The following is a 19,083-nucleotide window of genomic DNA, read 5'->3' on the forward strand; positions in this document are numbered from 1 at the left end:
CTGATCTCAATCTTGTCCCTTCAGGATCCCTTCCTGTCCTCTTGACTTCACCCTTTCCCCCTATTTCATGCTATCACAGCATCAAGTACCTCTCCCTGTGGCACTTCACATTCTTTAAGTCATATTTAGATGTATGGCTTTTGATTACTGTCAGTTTCCTTGAAATGAGCTCCCTGCTGGTTCCCTGGAGGCAGTAACAGTGCCAATGCAGACTGAGTGCTTAAGTGATGGCAGAATGAGTGGATTCTTGGAGCACATTGTTGTGTTTCTTAAGTGTGAATGTTAATAGGACTTAAAAGCTATGTCTATCCTTATTGTGGTTCAGTGTAGTAAAAGACACTTGCAAAGAAGCCAAACAAACAGGACAAACCAAAAGGTAAGCAGAAGCCCAATTTCTTACTTTGCTAAAATCCCAGTCGTGCTATTTAGTTGAACTTGTACCTTTCATGTGAATATATTTTGTAGTTGATGGATTTAAAAAAAAGAATTAGTTTTTATTTGAAAGTAGTTGAGTGTGAGAGAGATGTCTTTCATCCGCTGGTTGACTCCCCAAATGGCTGCAGTAGCTAGGCTATGCCAGGTAGCAGCTAGGATCTGGGAATATCACTCATCCAGGTCTCTCACTTGGGTGGCAGCGACTCACGTATTTCAGCCAGCATCTGATGCCTTCCAGGTGCATTACAAAGGAGCTGGATCAGAAACAGAGTAGCAGGGATTGGAACCAGAATCTGACGTATAGGATATTGGTGTCTCAGGCAGTAGCTGAACCCACTGTACCACAGCATGAGCCCCTGGAATTTGATTGTAACATATAAATTATCAGATAATGATAAGTAGTAGGTACTGAACAACTCAAAGTATCTAAGTTTAAGTTACGTTCCCCCAATTCCTAGCTGTGGACCTTTGGGTTCCTGACATAACCACACCATGCCTTCACATGTGAACATGTCCACCTCGTCAGTGGGAATGGACCCCAAGACATGTGAAAGTGCCTACAATGGCGTTTGGCATAGTAAGCACTCAGTAAATACTGACTGCTTACTTTACTCTTTGCATGTGTTATTTGCATAAATTATTTCTTATGAAAGGCAGGTATTCTACAGGTGGGGTAACTGAGGATTACAAAATGGGAAGAATTTTTGAGGAACTAGTGTACCTAGGATCTCTCTACCAGTGTTCAGAATTTTTGGGGATGCTGCTTTGGTCTGTGTGCAACTCAAGGTTAATCCTGCAGAGAGGTCACCAGTTCCACTGGTGAGGCTGGTAGAGCTGTCATCACTTCCTGAGTTCAGAAATCTTTCCTTCCACTGCCCCCAATCTTTCCGAGTTGTTACAAATCTACCCAGCTGGACCCACAGGGATGTCTTCCTTCCTCTGATTTTACAAAGATTTCTCAAGTGAAGGCCAAACAGCAGGCTCAGCCTTGGAGGGGACAGCCCTGGCTGGATCTGCATTGTTTATCACTAGAACAAACACTTCCTGTTGTGGCAGGCTGCATGCAGGCTGGAAAAGAATGATCAAGCAGCAGCAGGGAAAACCCAGCTGCAAATCCTAGGGCCCAGCTCTCTGCTTTCCAGGAGTTAAATATAGCCTGGCGGGAGGCAGGACAGGGGGTGGTGAGGTCACCTTGGACAGCCTTTGTGTGTTAATTAGAGTTCTGGCAGGAGACTGAATACATTTTTATGTTGAAGCGAAGAGGGCAAGTTTGACCCCCCAGACAGAAACACAGAAACATTCACGAGGAAGGGAGATGGGGCAGCAGGGAGGGCAGAACTCCAGCCTGACCTTGGAGTTCATGGCTTGGGTTCTAGCTCTTCCCATCTTCTACAGTGTGATTTGGGTGAGTTATTCAATTCCTCTGAGCATCATTTTCAAATCTTTCTGTACAAAGGAACTTGGGAAACCCATGGATAGGTCTGCGTGAGGGGGAGTACTGTGGAAGGTTATAAACCATTGGCATTGTCTCTGACCTATTGCTATTTCACAAAGATAGAGTGATCACAGGTTACTGGGGAAGAAGGTTTTGGGATGTTTCTGGGTGATGCTTCCCCAGGTACTGTAGGCCACACTCTTGGGCTCTGGGCAGCCTGCATCTTCAGTGGGTTCCCAACAGCAGCTCTGCCCATCCAGTCCTCCATTAAGAGGGACCTGGCTTAGCGCACATAAAAGATCTCAGCTCCAAGCTGCAAGGAAAGCTAAAGCTTCCTCTCTTCAGGCCATCCCCAGACCACCCATAGGGGTGGGGGCTGGCCACTGAGTCCCAAGGAAATAACTTTTGGCTGTAGGACTGGGTTCTCCCAGAATTGTTCCTTTGTCTACAGATTCTTCCCTGTTTGCCTCACACAGGAAATGGTTCCAGGAGGAAGTGGAAAACTGTGACACACACTGTCCTCCCCTGCTCCCAAGATGGCAGCTGTTTCTGTCTTCTGCAGTGCACTGTCCCCTCCACCAAAGGCTTAGGACACTTGGTAGTCTTGAGGAGTTGCTGGGATGCCCAGGGACAAATGCAGGCAGCATTTACAGGCTCTGAAGTGATGTTCCAGATGTTTGTATAGATGACCTCATTTCATTCTTCTAAGGGTCGTGCCAGATGGGTTCAGCTTTTATTTGCTGCTTTATGCATGAACCAAATGTGCTTCAGAGAGGCATAGCTGTTTTTCTTAAGGCACACAGTGAGCAAAGACTCAGACTAGACCTAACTGCAGAGCCTAAGCTTTCAGTGAATGCTTATTATATAATGCCTTCTGACCTTCTTCTAACAGGGACCCTCTGATCCCAAAGCTTGCTGAACTCAACCTGAGTCATGTATGACCTTTCCCCACTGGTGTTCATTCACTACCAGGTCAGGGGTCACCTGAGGCCTCAATGGAGGCAGGGCTTGCTGCTTTTGAGAAGTCAGAGTTTGAAGGCTCCCCAGACATCTCTAAGACATCTCTAGGCTCTGGCCAGGGCTATCTGGATTATGCAGGTGATGAAGATGCCCAAGGATAAAAACAAAATCACCATCACTTCCTTATACGCCAGTGCTGTGCCTAACGCTTTTATTTCTTTTTAGGGATAGGCCCTCCTAGGGTGGGCTGCCACTTGAGATGCTTACATTCCATATTGGAGTGCATGGCTTAAGTCCCACATCCTCCACTTCTGGTTCACCTTCCTGCTGCTCCAGCCCTGGGTAGTGACATGATGATGGAGCAGGTTCTTGGGTCTGGGTGGAGTCCTAGCCTCCTGTTTTCAGTCTGGTCCAATTCTGGTGATTGTGGGTCTTTGGGAAGTGAACTGGCAGACCATTTAGAAATAGGACCTCAGGTAAACAAAAAATGAATTAATCCTGATTGAATACTCTCATCATGCCTTACTTTTAAAAGCCATTCATTCATTCAATTAATGTAATCTATTATCTTTTCTAATGAAATAAACACCCACAAAGTTACTATTCAGAGCAAAAGCCAACATCTTGACATCTGACTCTGAGATAGGACCTCTCTGCTTCCTCCATCCTGAATACTGCATCTTGGGTACCCTTGCTTTCTCTCTAGTTTTATTACATTAAGACATAGAGCTGAAAAAAAAAAAACACAGTTGGCATTTTAGTTGCTTTTATTAGAAGGGTGTGGTGATATGGATAAACTTTTGTGGCTTTTCTCTGTAATATGTAGCTACGGTTTACCCATGTTGCTGCCTGCCTCTGTTTTCCTTCATTTTCCCTGCTGTATGCTACTCCCTGTCAGAGAAGGTGGGCATCTTCTTTGTACCTACATTGTCAGAACTCTCCCTTTTCTACTGCCAGGAAATTGAGGCCTAGAAAGGTTGAGGGGCTTGCTAGAGGCCAAAGATATCAAGATTGGAACCTTCTGGTGCAGAGGGGGAAATCATAGGCACAAGAGTCTTGGGGCCCAAGCCACAGCTCCATATTTCCTGTCTATGTGGTTTTGGGCAAGTTGCTTCACATCTCTGACCTCTGTTTCCTCAGCGTCAAAGTGATCTGATCCCAGCAGACTTACTGACTGTGCCAGTGAGAGGATAGCACACTGCAAAGGAGAGTCTGTAAACCCGTGGAGGGGATTGGAATAGAAATGCCACCCTCCCCCTCCACCACTGCAGCCAAACAACAGAACTTGTAAGGCATCCAGAAGATGAGGTTCAACAGTACCCCACTGAGCATAGCCAGGCTTAGGTGCCCAATCTTCTCACAGAAGCCTCAGGGTGGTAAAGGAACTGGGAAGACATCAACAGCTGCCTCAGGCTGTGCTACAAGGATCCCAGGATGTCTGTTGCTTTGTTCCGCTCAAGAGAGTTTTCAAATATAGCTTTTACTGTTTCTGGTTTATTTTCACTATCTGAGACTTTACCCCAGCACTGTTTGTCCTACTTCTTCTGAACAACCTGCCCTCTCCCAGCTGCCACCTCTGAGGAGCTGTGTGACCTCACACAAGTTACTTAGCTTCTCTGTGTCTGTTTCCTCATGTACAGAATGAGGATAGAAGTAGTTCCCATCCCTGATGGTGCTGTCCTGAGCACTCAGTGAGGTCTTACACAGTATGTGTAGAACAGTTCATAAAGCATGCCGGACAGACTGTCCCCGTCCACTGGATAGTGTCCTGTCATCCTCTGAGAGTACTTCACATGCTGCTGCCTCTAGGTCAGTCCTGGATAGGCCATGTCACCTATCCAGATAACTTGTTCAATGTCTTCAGTAAACTGTGCCCCCACGATGGCACAGAAGTCACAGTCATCCAGGATCCAACAGATTGTGTGGAGGAGGGACAAACTGACAGTTGGAGTTTGGAGGAAGGACCACAAATGTGGATAGGGTCTGTGAATCCTGCCTATGGCACCTGTCTCCAAGAACAAGTTGGGTGTGGGAAAGCTCCCTGGAGCATATGGGGACTCCAGGACATAGTTGGTGGATTGCAACTCCAAAATCCCAATCTTAGTTTCACAATAAAGAAGGATTTTCTAGCAATCTGAATGAGGAAATCAGGCAAATGCCCTTTTCAAGAGGACTTGAATCAGGTGGCACAATCCCTGGCAGGAAGGCTGGGACTGAGGGTAGCATACAGAGCAGGTGATGTAGCCTCTGGTGGCAAACACTCAGAATTGTATTTGGGGTTTGCAGCCCCAGACAAGTCATGGCACCTCACTGAGCCTCAGTTTTGTGTGCCTCTGTTCTTAGACATCAGTGTTTTAATCCCACACAGTCTGCAACTCACCTGAAGTACCTGCTATGGTTCCTCATTGCCCATCCTCTCCCACTTTGACAGGGCCTAGTACTGGCCTTGATAATTTCTCCCAGTTGCAACATCTCACAGCCCCTCCCTGCTTGCCCGTTTTCCTTTGTGACATGCATGATGAAAGACCCTCACTTGCTCCAGGCACTCCCTGTGGCTTATCCCCCACTCTTCTGGAATTTCATCCCTCCCTGGGGGGATCTGTGTGGGGGTGGGGGCAGTGAGGGGACTTGAGATAAAGTATCTGTGAGATCACATGGATTCCTCTCTTTTATTTAGGAAGATGATTGTTTACAAACCTAACATTCATTTTGATCTAAGTGAAAAATCGAATGCTTCTCATGTGCTGAGAGGGTTCTCTGTGCGAATCCAATTACCCTTCAAGAGTGGAGAGGCAATCACTATTTCCGTCTTCAGTTGAAGAAACCAAGAGTCAGGATTTAAGTGGGAAGAGCAGAGCTGGAACTCAAACCCGGGCAACCTGACACACACCCAGTACACTTGCTTGCCCCTGATCCCGTTTCTATTATTAGGAACAGAAGCACAGCTTCTGAGGGAAGACACGCCCAGTTGGGGTTCTGCGAGATAAGGCATTACTCTTTTTCCCAGGCCTCCATAGGCTCTGCCTTCTCCTCTGGCTCCAAGCATGCTGCCTTCTGCCCATCTGCTTCCTGAGCAACATTTGGAACTGCCCTCCTTTTCTCTTCAGCATTTTCTCCCTCTGGAATGCCATCTCATAGGGTTATGGAGGTCCCCGTCTGGACCCTGAGTCCTGTTACACATTCTCTCTGCTGCATACCGGCCAGCTCTAACTTCACATCACAGGCACTGGTGACCAAATCTTGCTTTCTCTTCCACATGAGAAGATTCCAGGGTGCAGGGACCCTGAGCTTGCCCTTGTGAGCCCTCTGAGCTGCACCTGGCTGCTGGCTAGAGGTGGGGAAAGGCACTGAGCCTCCCCGCCTTCCTGGCATACTCCCAGAGGATCCGTTTTCTTTTTGATTCAAGTGCAGCTAAAAAAAATTCCCTCTTCGTTTCATATCAGCAGGATCTGTTCTCAGCAAACCCTTCAACAAGAATGGGCAGGAAGAGTAAATATTTATTCTGCAAATGAATAAATCTGATTTCATCTTCAAAAGAATGCTTTAGTATAAATTATCATAATTTTTCCATTCTGAGATGCCACTGATTGGAAGATGTTTTTATCTAATGATTGACAACCTTTTTTTAAAGGAAAGAAATAAATAACAAATTGATATTTCAAATGTAAGATATGTTCTGAGTTTAAAAAAGAATATGTCTATATGTCAATGAAATGAGGTATTCAATTTAATTTTTATTTTCTTCGTTGGCTCTGCTGCTGTCAGAGGAAGAGGCCCCAGACCTTGCCAAGGCCATGTGAGGTACTGGCAGATCTCAACAGTGTCTTACCAAAATCAGCTCTGAGCCACTTCATGGCTACCCTTGCACAAGGGGTAGCCTGGAGGACTTGCTACGGCAGCTGATGGGTTTTTCTCCTGAGCAGAGATGTCTGGGCCCTGATGAGACCTGGTGGTTGTTTTGTAGTTCTGTGGAAAACCACCTGGGGCACCCTCCTTTGATTTCCAGCAAAATTCTGTTACTCCTCCAGCCTCAGTTCCCCCAATTTTAAAGCCAAGGGCAGAGAATTGGTTTTGAAGTCCTCTTCTGATGAAGCCGGTGGGCTTCCCGGGCTGGCAGGGGGTGAGAGGCTGTCTTCAGTGTTTTTGTGTCCACTTTACCCAGGGCATCTCATCTGCACATGATTTAAGGACAATGCTCCCTCTCAGTCGGGATATATCCCTCAGACTCCTTGTCATCACAGTGCTCTAGGCAGACATGCCCAGTCTCTATAATCTAATCCAGGAGTTGGCCAACTGTTTCTGTAAGGAACCAGATAGTATTTATCTCAATCTTTCTAAGCTGGATGTGGCTTGCACTTCAGCAACACAACTTTACCCTCTAGTGAGAAAGTAGCCATTGGCAATATAGAAGGGATGGATGTGGCTGTGTCTCAACAAAACTTTATTTACAAAAACAGGTGGTGGGCTGGATTTGGCCCAGGGGCTGAGGTCTTCCTGGCAGGTGAAGGGACGAAGGATCTGGGACCCAAGTAGGGATTTGAGGAATTGGGCTGGGAATCCCTTTCTTGCATCAGTGGGTGGGCGTCCTTCCCATAGCATATAGTTAGCTGTGACTGTTGCTCTGTGTTGAGTTGCACGTTTCTGGGGACTCCACAGTTGAGGGAATGGTGCCGGAAAAGGCACATTACATCCCCCCTCCCACCACCATGTCCCCGTTTTCTTCTAGGCTGATGAAGGGCTATAAAAAGCCCCAGCTAAGCATGCTGTCAGTAAATTCCCCAGGGTGGAATGACCGCAATGTGGTGCCACATTCTGTCCCTGAAGCAGCCTGACAGCTGTGCCAGGGTGAAGGATCATGCAAGGCCAGTTCTGCACTCGGGGCATGGCTGGGATTCCCCAAATGGAATTTCAGATAGAGAATGAGCCTGCTCAGGTGCTCCTATGTTAGTGCCCTTATTCATTCCAGGAGCATGGGAGCTTGGATTTTGAAGCCCAGAACTCTGAGGGCCATAGTGGCAGGAGTGTGAAGAGTAAGAAATAAGACCTCAAGTGAGCTGCCTGACCAGACCTTTACAGAGGAGTCCCTGGATTGGCTCGGATGCCCCTTTTCCGCCTTCTTCCCAGCACCTCCTTGTCTGCACATTGGCATCTTCAGCTTCTAAGTGCCTGAGGCCTAGTTGGCAAGTCCTTCATGTCACTAAGCTGGAACTGGCTCTAACATTCATGGAGCAGTGGTGGAGAGCAATGGTCAGAACTGAGGTTCCGAAGCAGGCAGGCTGGTTCAACAAAGGCCCTCACTGAGTCTCAGTTTCTGCCACAGTGAGGTAGGGAAACTGGTAGTGACTACTTCTTGGACTTTTGAGAGGGTTGGCAACTCAGGAGGATCTTCACATCGGTAGTATTTGACCATTGGACATTTGCTGCAAGGTAACACTGGGGACATGAAGACTGTTCCAGAGCCTAGAATTCATACATACATAGAGGAGCCATTTCAAAAAGTTCAGTAACATCTTTGGCAAGCCCAGGCTAAGGAGTAGGGTAGTCAGAGGGGTGCTGGAAATGGGGGTGCAGGAGGGAGATGATGTCGAGGTAGTCTCTTTCGCAAAGGGAGATGGCAGAATCATCTTTCTGAGCCTCAGTGTTCACATCTACTCAATGGGGAGACTGTCTCCACTGTTCATTTCGTACAAACATCTGGGCCAGAAGAGAAACTCAGGGTTGAATGGCTCTTCAGAAAAATGACTTTTGTAATCAATCGTATCTGTTGATTTCTACCATACAGGACCCTTCTTACCAAAGCCAGCCCCTAGGGCATGACCTCTAAATGAGACTGCATATGGCTGCTGTGGTGAAGGCTGCCCAATCTCTGTATGAAGCACTCCGTGATGGTCAGACATCTCTGATGTGAAGCTAACATGTGCATCATTTGGAATGTCAAAATGCTCCTAAAAGTTACATGCTTTATCAACATTTATGTTCTTGCATCACAGAAGTCAGGGGCTGACAGGCTAGGCAGCTTGTCCCTATCCTTGCACTCACATCCACTCCAACATGCACACTAGGATATTACGGGAGTTGACACAACTTGGGAGTCCATGGCAGAGGACAGCAAGGGGGCGAGGCATGTCTCTGGAGTTCTATTTTTATGCAAAATTTTATTGTGGTTGTTGAGTGTTATGAGGTACATAAAAATATAATAGACTATAGTAAAAAAAGTTTGCATGGCCTTTTAAAACTAAATGAGACATTTTAAGGTTCTAGAAGGCCACTTTGGACAACAGAGCAGACCCCATAACTTCACTTAGATGGAGAGCTAGTGAATCGTGGGAGGTGTGTTAGCATGATCAAGATAATGTTCAGAGCAGTGCAGGGGAACTATGTGTGACCCCCTCTGAACACCTTGGAATAATCTGAGCCATTCTGCAGAAAATGCAGATTCTGAAATCTCATTCCTACTGGTCAGATCTCTGGGGGTGGATTTTCAGCGGCTCCACAGCACATGATTCTGAGGTCAGCAGGATTTGAGAACCAGCTGTAGACACCAGGGAGGGGTCCTTAAGTCAGGCTGGAAAGGTGAGAACAGGAGCAGGAGGCTCCTGTAGGAGGTGACAGGATGGAAGTAGTCATTCAAGGCCCTTTTCCCAGTAATAGTCACCAGGATTTTGGATTTGATTGTATAAAGGATGAAAGCAAAGGAAATGCTGTTAAACTCTGTTTCCTTCCTCAAAGTAAGTATCACTGATGCGGGGAATCCTGGAGCTGAATGTGACCATGTCCAACTTCTACTCTGAATTCTGTACTCATGCTTTCAACTGTTTACTATCTTGAAATATTTACAGAGCACCTACTAAGCCAAGCATTACACCAGGTTCTGGGGAAGGGACTCTGAACAAGGGAAGAAGGGCTGTGTCCTCACAGAGCTCAATTAACAGCTAATTCAGTCCCACAGTGAACTGTGCTTGTACCTATGGCAACTAATGAGGAGTACAGGGGTTGCTTTGAACACGAAGAAGAGAGGGGTGCAGCTACTGTCTTGGGATGTCTTGCTTGAGTAGAGAGTGAAGGATGAACAGTAGTGAAGTACAAAAAATTTGAAAATGCACGGAGCAATGTAGATATGAAAAAGTCTGGGTAGGCTAAGACCCAAAGTGAGCTGGTGAAGTAGGGAGAGAACAAGTGAGCAAGGCACCAAGGGCCACCATCCAGATTGTAGTTTATATCTAATGGAAAATGAGGAACCACTGACAGTCTCAGCCCAATTAGATGAAGAGCTTTAAATAATTTTTCATTACATCAGGCCATCTCCTTAAATTCTGTCTTCACATGTCTGTAATTCACAAGCCCCACTGAAAACTATTGTCTACTAAAATGCCATAAATAAAAGAAAGGCAGATATACACAGAGAAATAAAAACAGAGAAAAAGATCTTCCATCCACTGGTTCACTCCCCAAATGGCTGCAACAGCCAGAGCCGAGCTGATCCAAAGCCAGGAGCCAGGAGCTTCTTCTAGGTCTCTCATGCAGGTGCAGGGTCCCAAGGCTTTTGGCTGTCCTCTACTGCTTTCCCAGGCTACAAAAAGGGATCTGGATGGGAAGTGGAGTACCTGGGGCACGAACCAGTGCCCATCTGAGATCCCAGCACATGCAAGGTAAGGATTTAGCCATTAGGCTATCATTGTGGGCTTCCCTCCATACCTACAACACTGTTCTGTTGTTGAATGGGTCATTCCATATGTATGCTTTCCCCAAATGAAGCTTGGAAATTCAGCTTCTGTTGAAACTCTCAACTGCTTTCCCAGGCCACAAGCAGGAAACTGGATGGAACAGGACTGCTGGGGTTAAAACCTGCACCCATATGGGATCCCGGTGCAAGAAAGGTGAGAACTTTAGCCACTAGGCTACCATGCTGGGCCCAGTAGGAGTTTTTAATGCTGCCTTCTGTTTTCTTGGGAAGTTGAATACTGGACAACTAGAGAAATAGTCCTATATTCGGCTTTTCATTGAATGAAAATTTTATTGTTCAAGAGACAGCAGAGAAACTGTTCAATTTCATCCCCTTCTCTATTAGTATCAGTCCTTTTGAAAGCAACATTTATCAGTGTTATCATCATCTTTCCCACTGCACCATGTTCCAGGAGCTCACTTGGTCAGCCAGGGGGCTCAGCAGAGCTGAATGGTTCAGAAAAAAAAATCAATAAATTTGGGTTTCAGTTTTGACTATGACTTTCTACTTGTATGATCTGGGGGAAGTGACCTAATTTTTTGAACTTCATTAGGAGTGTCATGGACAAAGGTAATGCATGCCAGCTAGCCCTTGGATTGGAGCCACATTCCGTAATGGGTGTCAACAGTCCTGTGGGGCCATGGGACGTGGGCTCCTTCTGGGCGCTGGACACTGCTGACATTTCCTTGTCCTGCTCAGTCACATTGATGTTCAGCTTCTCCATTTTCATCAGGATTTTTTTTCTGCCTCTCTGTCAAACATCAGTTTCAAACCCCCTTTTTCACGTGGGTGAGCATTCTGCCAAGTTAAGTTCCTCCCTCCCCACCCTCTGCCAGGAACCCATCATTACTCCATTCTCATCTTTGCTTCAGAAAAACAATCTTGTTTTTTGGATACTGTCAGCTTCTCATATTCTTATTACAATTAAAAAAAACCCTTATAATTTATAAACAAAAAATAAAGCCACTTGTACCCCTTCCCCAAAACATATATGTGTGTGTGTGTGTGTATAGATATATTGGTATATATCAACAACAACAACACCCTAAGCAGCACCTCCTTCCTTTTCTGGCTAAACTTTTCAAATAAATGATTGACACAGCCTCCTGGTTCTTTGCCCACAACCTTTTCACCTCCTACAGTCTCACTTTCAATCACACCTCTGCTGAAAGCCCACTCTAGAGAGTCATAAATGCTTCTACTTGAACTGGCTTTTTGCCTCTGCCAAGTCCCATCTCTCTTGGACTTCCGTGAAGCTCTTCTGACCCTATAACCTCTCTGGTGTGTTCTCCTGTTTTGCAGAAATGGACAAAACATTGATTTGGGGGTCAAATCAATCTAGATGAAATAACCCTAATCCATCCCTCCAGGAGGCTTTTCTGAAACCTTTCCCTGCCAGTCTCCCACTGTCAGAGGTATTCATAGCCTGTGCGCTCCTGCCCTAAGCAAGTTGCCAACTAAGTCATTTCCTCAGCCTGTGAAATAGGAAGAATGACACCCAGAATTAGAAGAGTGAAATAAAGTACCATTTGCCAAGTCCCTGGCCTCGGGTCGATGCTTACTCACATGACCCCATGTTCTCCCACTGCTTGTGTGCTGTGTGTGTGGGGAATGTCTTCTTGCTGTTTTCCCTGATGCCTCTTACCCCTCTCCCCTGTGTCTCCCCATAACATCATTCCTCTGTATGCACTGACCTCTGTAGAGGACCAAGGCTGTCTAAGAGGGTGATTCCCAAAGGTCTTTATAAGTCAATAGCAGGGCCCTTTCTGCATTACCTCTTGATACATTTCCATTCAGGGGTCAACGCAACCTCCCAGTGACCCAATTTTGAACTCATTTTACTCACTACCAATCAGATGATCCTTCCTGTTTCTCTCTTTCTGTTAACAATACAAGCACGTGAGGAGCTGTTAAAGGAAATGGGGGTGTTGGTGAACAAGACTAAACCTGAAGGGAGGGAGATGGAATTAACTCCCCAAGTATCTATCTCCTAAGTAGAAAAGGCATAACTGGGTACCTCCATAACCGTGTTGGGACCCTGCACCCATGTGAGAGACCCAGAGGAGCTGCTGGCTCCTGGATTCAGACTGGCTCAGCTCTGGCCATTGCAACTACTTGGGGAGTGAATCAGCGGGTGGAAGATCTTCTCTGAATCTCTGCTCTCTGTATGTATATCTGCCTTTTCAATAAAAATAAATACATATTTTAAAAATTCCCGTCTTGCTTGGAATTCAGCTAGTTGAAAAGCTAGTGTAAAGTGGAAAGAAAAGGAATCTTGGAGAAACAAATCACCTCACAAAAATCAGGACTCTCAGCCTGAACCTTGGATATTAAAAAGGCAAATTTAATATTTAGACCAAAGCCTCTCAAGAGAAGATGGTTCAAGAACATTGGAAAGTTCAGAAACAAAATTGTGAAGGTAAGACATGGATCTCTGGGAGACAAGCATCAAGAGGGAATTCTGGGACACAAACAAGCTAGTAAAAAGTTTCCTATCTTTGCCTTATACGCAAGTGGGACCAGCTTATGGAGGGACATTCTACAATATGGCTTTATTATGGTGAGTCTGTTGAAGAGTGATTATAATTATTGTAATGGCATTTGCACAGATCTAAAGTACTGGATATTGTTTGAAAATTTTCCATGCATTTCATATTTACAACAAGCAAGAATATTATCAGTATCCGCATTTTGTCCTCATGTTCAGGTAGAAAGTTAATTAGGTTGTCTTGTAGAAGATGATGTCTGTAATGGCTCCCTAACAATTGTACGATATTCCTGAAATCAGGAAATCCTGTTGGAAGGAATTCCTGTTACTGTGTCATGAATGCTGCTTTACTCATAGGAAGACATACCCTGTTAGAAGAGAAACTCTACATCCCTTATTGAATTACTTGACTTTGATGACCAACTTTTATGTTGCAATTATTATGAAACATTGGAACAGTGCAGCTTAGGCCTCGCCCTGGTCTGAGCAGGAGCAGTGGAATGTGGGCCCTGTTCTAGGGCCCAGGCAGGCCGTTTGCAGCAAGGGTAAGGCAGGATTGTGGTGTAAGCAGAGCTCGGGTCACATGGGAGAGTCTGTTAGTGACCTAACCCCACTGTTAGGCTTTGACTTGTGAACTTGTAAACACAACTTGTGAATGTCATGTAGGTCACAGGTTGAAGCCTTAGCCTTCCTGTGTGACTTAAATTTGAAGACAGGCTTTTAAAGGAGGGGATTCACATGAAATGAAGCCATAAAGGTGAGGCCCTAATCTGACAGGACTGGTGTCTGATTAAAGAGAGACCTTTGAGATGTGTACACTAGAGGCCTCATTGAGGGTACAGTGGCCCTACAAGCCAGGAAGAGAGGCCTCCTTGAAAATTAGTCCTGATCGCTCCTTGATCTTGCTCTCCCAGCACTCAGAAGCTTGGGAAGTACATTTCTGTTGGGAAAGCCCTTCAGTCAGTGGTAATCTGTTAGGGCAATCCTAGCCAATCAACACAGGCAGGTCCCTGCTCACTACGGTTGACTTAGGATGTAGCCCACTTTGCAACAGTGGGATATACATTCAGCAGACACTGGACTTTGGCTTTTGAATTCCCAGGCTAACGACATACAACGTCATCCACTTCCAGTGGGAGTAGGGCCCAGCACAGCTCCCAGTTAGCATGGTAGTCAAAGGGAAATACACATTACCTTCTTCTATTTATGTTAACAGTTTCCTTCTATAATCTTGCTAAGCTAGCATGCCGGGTAGGTCAGGTGTATAAACTAGCACTTTGTAACATTTGGGGCAAATATAGACTTATTTTAGGTTCACTGAGACATAGCCCCTTTGTAAGTTGAAGAACATCTGTTGAAATACATCTGCGTACATGCTAGGCCTGCTTGCCTCAGGTGGGGACTTGAGGAACAGCAGTACCTGAGGGTAGCCCTGTCCCCATCCATGAGAAGAGAAGCTAAATTGATGCCTGACACACGTAAGAGCCCAATGACTTCAGTTTCCATTGTTGTTTACATTGAAGCTTAACCAAGCTTAACCATGCCCAGATGTTGGGCATGACAGTCCCGCTCCCCTACCTGGCAGGTAGGAGGTTGAAACGAGACCTGTGCTGCTCCTACCTTCCCTGACAACTCCCCGGGGAAGCTCATGTCAAGAAGGGTTTGCTGAAATGAATTTTGAAGCCTGATCTCTTATCTTGAAAACACGTATTGATTTTGCACTCTGCAGCACAGTTAAGTTTGTTTTAACTTATGAGATGCCTGCAGTTATTTAGCTGTTTAGAAAGCTGAGGATCTAGACAGGTAACCTGGTCCTGTTCAAGGTGGCCTGGAATGTTCAAGAAGTCAGAGCCAGTGTAACATAGGGATGGGAATTTGAGACACAAAGCACCACTTTGATGTGAGGTTCCAGTTATATTTGATTTTAAAAAGCTAACCTTATCGTGAATCAGGCCACTTGTAGCAAGCTCCTACTGTGTGCTAGGTGCTGGGTCAGCATAGCCATCACTTCTAGGAAGGGGCAGAGGCCACTAAACAAGTTTTCAGATGACTCACTCTGCTGACCTGTGACAGGAGCTATGGAGGAGAAGGAAAGCAGGTTAGAAGTCTGCTCGAGGGCAGAGCGCTAGAAGATTCTGAGCACCAAGAGTTCTCCCTAGAATCTGGTTTCCAGGGGGCGAGTGCAAGGCAAACTCCTGCTGAAGAGGTGCGGGTCACCAAGCATTTACAGCCAAGTGCAATAGTGCCACACTTTGTTTTCTTTTCCACAAGTCTGTGAGTTTCTACGTAGAGGGATCTGATGCCTGGGTGGGGGTGGGGGAGCAGTGTTCTTTGTCCCAGGTGGACAGGGGCTGGAGCCTGATCTGTCTTCCTTTCCTGCTGAGTGTGCTCCGTTTTGCACACTTGCTCAGAAGTCATCAAGCAGGTGAGAACTGCTTTAAAAATCACTGCCAGTTTCCCAAAGAACCAAACAGAAGCACCTCTACTTCCTGTTTCCCTTCCATTCTCCTTCAGGATGGGGTGGATGCAGAAGTTTGTGTTGTGAACTGCACACCAGGGGTGCCCCCCATGGCTTTCTGAGAATCAATCAAGGAACCAAGGCGCTATGGGAAGGCGACCCCACACCTGCTGCACTCCTGGCGGGGTGTCTCCTCTTCCTTTCCATCCCCACAGTCACTTCTCTCCCTCTCCCCACCCTCTTGAGGGTCACAGCAAACAGGCAGATGGGGGAGGGGTGCAAGGTTATTGTGGAGAGCTCAAGGAATTTCCCATCATTAACAGCAGCTTCTCATGTCGACACCACTCTTGCCACTTTACCAAGTGTCCTCACACCTGCAAACTCTGGGTTCCTGAGGGTGAGGAATCCAGCATTTCTATTCTTAGCCTTGGCCACTGCCCCATGTTCATGCAGTCTGCATCTTTACACACACACACACACACACACACACACACACACACACTGCAAACTCCAGGACCTAAGATGTGGCCTTCTCCTGTGGTTCCCCTCCCACCTCCAATTATTGATATCTTTTGATCCCACTTGCTCTGAATCTCACCATTTCTGTGGAAGTTCTGCTATTCTGAAAATCACTGCATGGGACCCTGGGAAATATCGCACTATTTCCCTTAAGAATAGACTGGCCATGGTCTCAGCCTCTCGGGAACAGAGCCAGGTCCCGCACTCACCGAGGCATTTACACCTGCAGGCGCTAGCCTGCTCCCGGAGCCCTCCCCTCCCCAAAGCCCAGAGCTTCTCCTGGGCACACACTGACTGCACAAGCAAAGGGGATTTGGGAAACAAAACCTGCAAACTCTTCCACGGGCAGGGAGGGGCGCACTCCTTCCGTAATTCTGGGTGGATCTTTGATGAAATTACAGATCTGAGTGTGGAAACTCCGATTTCACACACAGGAGCGACTCAGCCCCAGGACCGGAGGGATCCACATGTCCTGGGTTGGCAGGCAGCAGGAGGCACCTGTACACATGGCACTGGGCCGTGATTTCGCACCCGGCGCCCTTCCGCCTGCTACTCTTTCTCCTCCCCACCGCCCACCCTGCTCCCTCCACTCCACCTCCTCAATGGCCTCGAATCGCCCGGGCCGTTCTTCCCCGCCCAGCGCAGCAACAAGTGCGAACCCCGCGGCCCCACTTACCCCGGCCTCGATCCATGGCGCCGGCCCGACCCCCGGGGCGCGCAGCGCAGGGCGCAGCGGCTCCGGCGCGGCTGGCGGCGGCGGGCGCGCTAACTCCCGGGCCGGCCGCGGTCCCCTCCCCCAGACAGGATGCTTGCCGGGCGCCCCCGCCCCTCCCGCGCCCGCCCCTCTGCGCCGCTCCCGGAATAGACCCGAACGCGCCTCGCCCCTGGGCTGCCGGCCGGTGTCCCGCACTTGCCTGCGCCACGCCCCTGCGCTCCGCTGCCTCCTGCGGGGCTAGAGGGCCCGTTTCAGCCCCGCGCGGGGTCAGCTACCCCTGCTTCCCAAGCCCGCTGAACTTTGACAGAGGCTGTTAGAATGCATTTCTCCTGCCGGGTTCCCTGCGTGTGCCACCCCTTCCCTTGCTTTCGGGTCGTGTTCACTTGGCAGCTGTTTCCCAAGGCCCTTTTGTGACAGCGGGTCCAGAACTATGCTGAGGCTGCATCAATAATGGTACGGAAGAGGAGCAAAATAATAATAACAACAGTAATAATATATTTCTTTTTAAAAGGGGGTCTTTTGTGGAGAAGGGAGACAGGTGGGCAATGGGTCATATCGCGTTTGACATTCTGTGTGTAACAGAATCGCGACAACATGTCAAAATGAACGGACAGAAATGAAAACGTTTAGAATGCAGAACAATCTACTTTAAGTGTGTTCTTGCCAGGATACTTAGAGGACACAGAAAATAATGTGATCTAGGTATGAGATTGAAGTTTAAAATTGATGTCAGCTTCTTCATGCTATCAGTGTAGTCATGGTGAAAACAGGTCTAACTCGTTTCTTGTCAACATCTGTGTCTGCATTTAAGATCCTTCCCTGGGGGCTGGCATCGCGTTGTGCCTTGGGTTAAGCCTCTGCTCGTGGACTTCCCATCCCATATCAGAGCTGAAAACTAGTTCCCTTTTAATATGTCCGCGGAGTCAGCAAAGGTGGCAAGGACTCACACCCCTGCCACTCATGATGGAGGTGCCTATGGAGTTATGAGTGCCTGGCTGTTGCAGCCTTTGGGGAGTGAACCCATGAATGGAAGATTCTCTCTCTCTCCCTCCCCTTCTTCCCTGCTCTTCTCCATCATTCTTTCAAATAAATCTTAAAAAAAAAAAAAAAAAAAGGAAGATTCATCACAAAGTAAAGTCCAGGCCCAGCTGTCCTCGTCATCTGTCCTCAGTGTGGTAGGACAGATTCTTTTTCTTCAAATGCTTGGATGTTTGGGAACACCTTATGCAAAGATACAGAAGAATGGGCAACTTGTGTATCCCTGCACTGGAAACATTTTTTTCCATTGGGGAGGTGCAAATTGAGACAACCTTATCTTTGCAAAATTGTGTCAGTAGCTTGTTTAGTGTGTGCCACACTCAGAGGAAGGAGATGTACTGCAGCACACTAAGTGTGGAGCCCTGTGCCAGCCTTGCTTGTTCATCTGTGCCGCAGGCAGCTCTGGCGGACGACAGCCCAGGGCTCTTGGGAAGGCAACAGAACTGATGATGCAAGCCCTCCCATGAGCCGGAAGGAGCTCTACACACGGGAGCCGTGATTATTCTCCCAGGCCTTCTCTGTTGCTGCCTACTTTTCCTATTTGAACATGTTAGTTTAAATTCTAAAGCAGCCAATTAACAATTTACAAATGAACTAAGTTCCAAAAGTTCACTGCTTGAACTGTGAAGCACTTGGAAATCAGGTTAAGAAATTGTGGTGAAGTTCCTAGACTAGCCCTCTGAATGTCTTTAAAACCAAATATTTCACTTGAAATAGTCTTTAGGCCACAGCAAGAAATCTTGCTGTTGGAAAAACAGATAGAGGCCTTTTTTTTTTTTTTGAGTCATTTCAAACACTTTCAAGGGTGTTTGAGGTATAATCAATGAATAGGAACAGGAAAATCATAAGTGCTAAAGAAAATTTGTGTGTATGTTCATGGGGTAATTTATAGAGCAGAACTAAGGGAGCTATGATCTGGAAAGATATAAAGCTGGGGCGGTTTGGAGGCAGGGATATAATGCCTGTATATAGTTCTAAGAGTTAATAAACTGAAATTGCTGAGAAGTTAGAGGGATTCTGGTGTAGATAACTAGCCATAATGTCCACTAGATGGCAGTGTTGATGAAAGTTGGCTACAGCTTAGTTGTCAGGGTAGCTGATAAGGAAGCTGTTTGTGGGGATTTGTATTTGTACCCCACATACTTTTCTTCTAAACAGGTCTGCAGTCACCATAAGATGCAACCCTTCAGCTGTCCATCAGCTCACAGAATATGAGTAACTTGGGGGAAATGAGCCCTGTGTTCCAGGAATATTCATGCCAAGAGAGGAGATAGTCATGATGGGCATGTACAGAACACAGGCCAGCAGAGGA

At 46.9% G+C, this 19,083-nt stretch overlaps 1 protein-coding gene across 2 annotated transcripts in view; it reads right to left on the reverse strand.

Annotated features, from left to right (window-relative positions):
* Positions 1–16,799, reverse strand: part of AFAP1L1 (actin filament associated protein 1 like 1) — a 57,476-nt gene extending 40,677 nt beyond the window's left edge. For both annotated transcript variants that reach the window (XM_040973011.1, XM_040972982.1), the window contains exon 1: positions 16,695–16,799. In XM_040973011.1, coding sequence (XP_040828945.1) covers positions 16,695–16,710 — 16 coding nt within the window. In that variant the 5' untranslated portion in view covers positions 16,711–16,799. The remainder of the gene's footprint in view (positions 1–16,694) is intronic.
* Between the last annotated feature and the right edge of the window lie 2,284 nt (positions 16,800–19,083).

This window comes from Ochotona curzoniae, unplaced genomic scaffold, assembly GCF_017591425.1.
Source record: "Ochotona curzoniae isolate NIBS_2020 unplaced genomic scaffold, NIBS_Ocur_1.0 contig_1, whole genome shotgun sequence".
Classification (NCBI taxonomy): Eukaryota; Metazoa; Chordata; class Mammalia; order Lagomorpha; family Ochotonidae; genus Ochotona; species Ochotona curzoniae.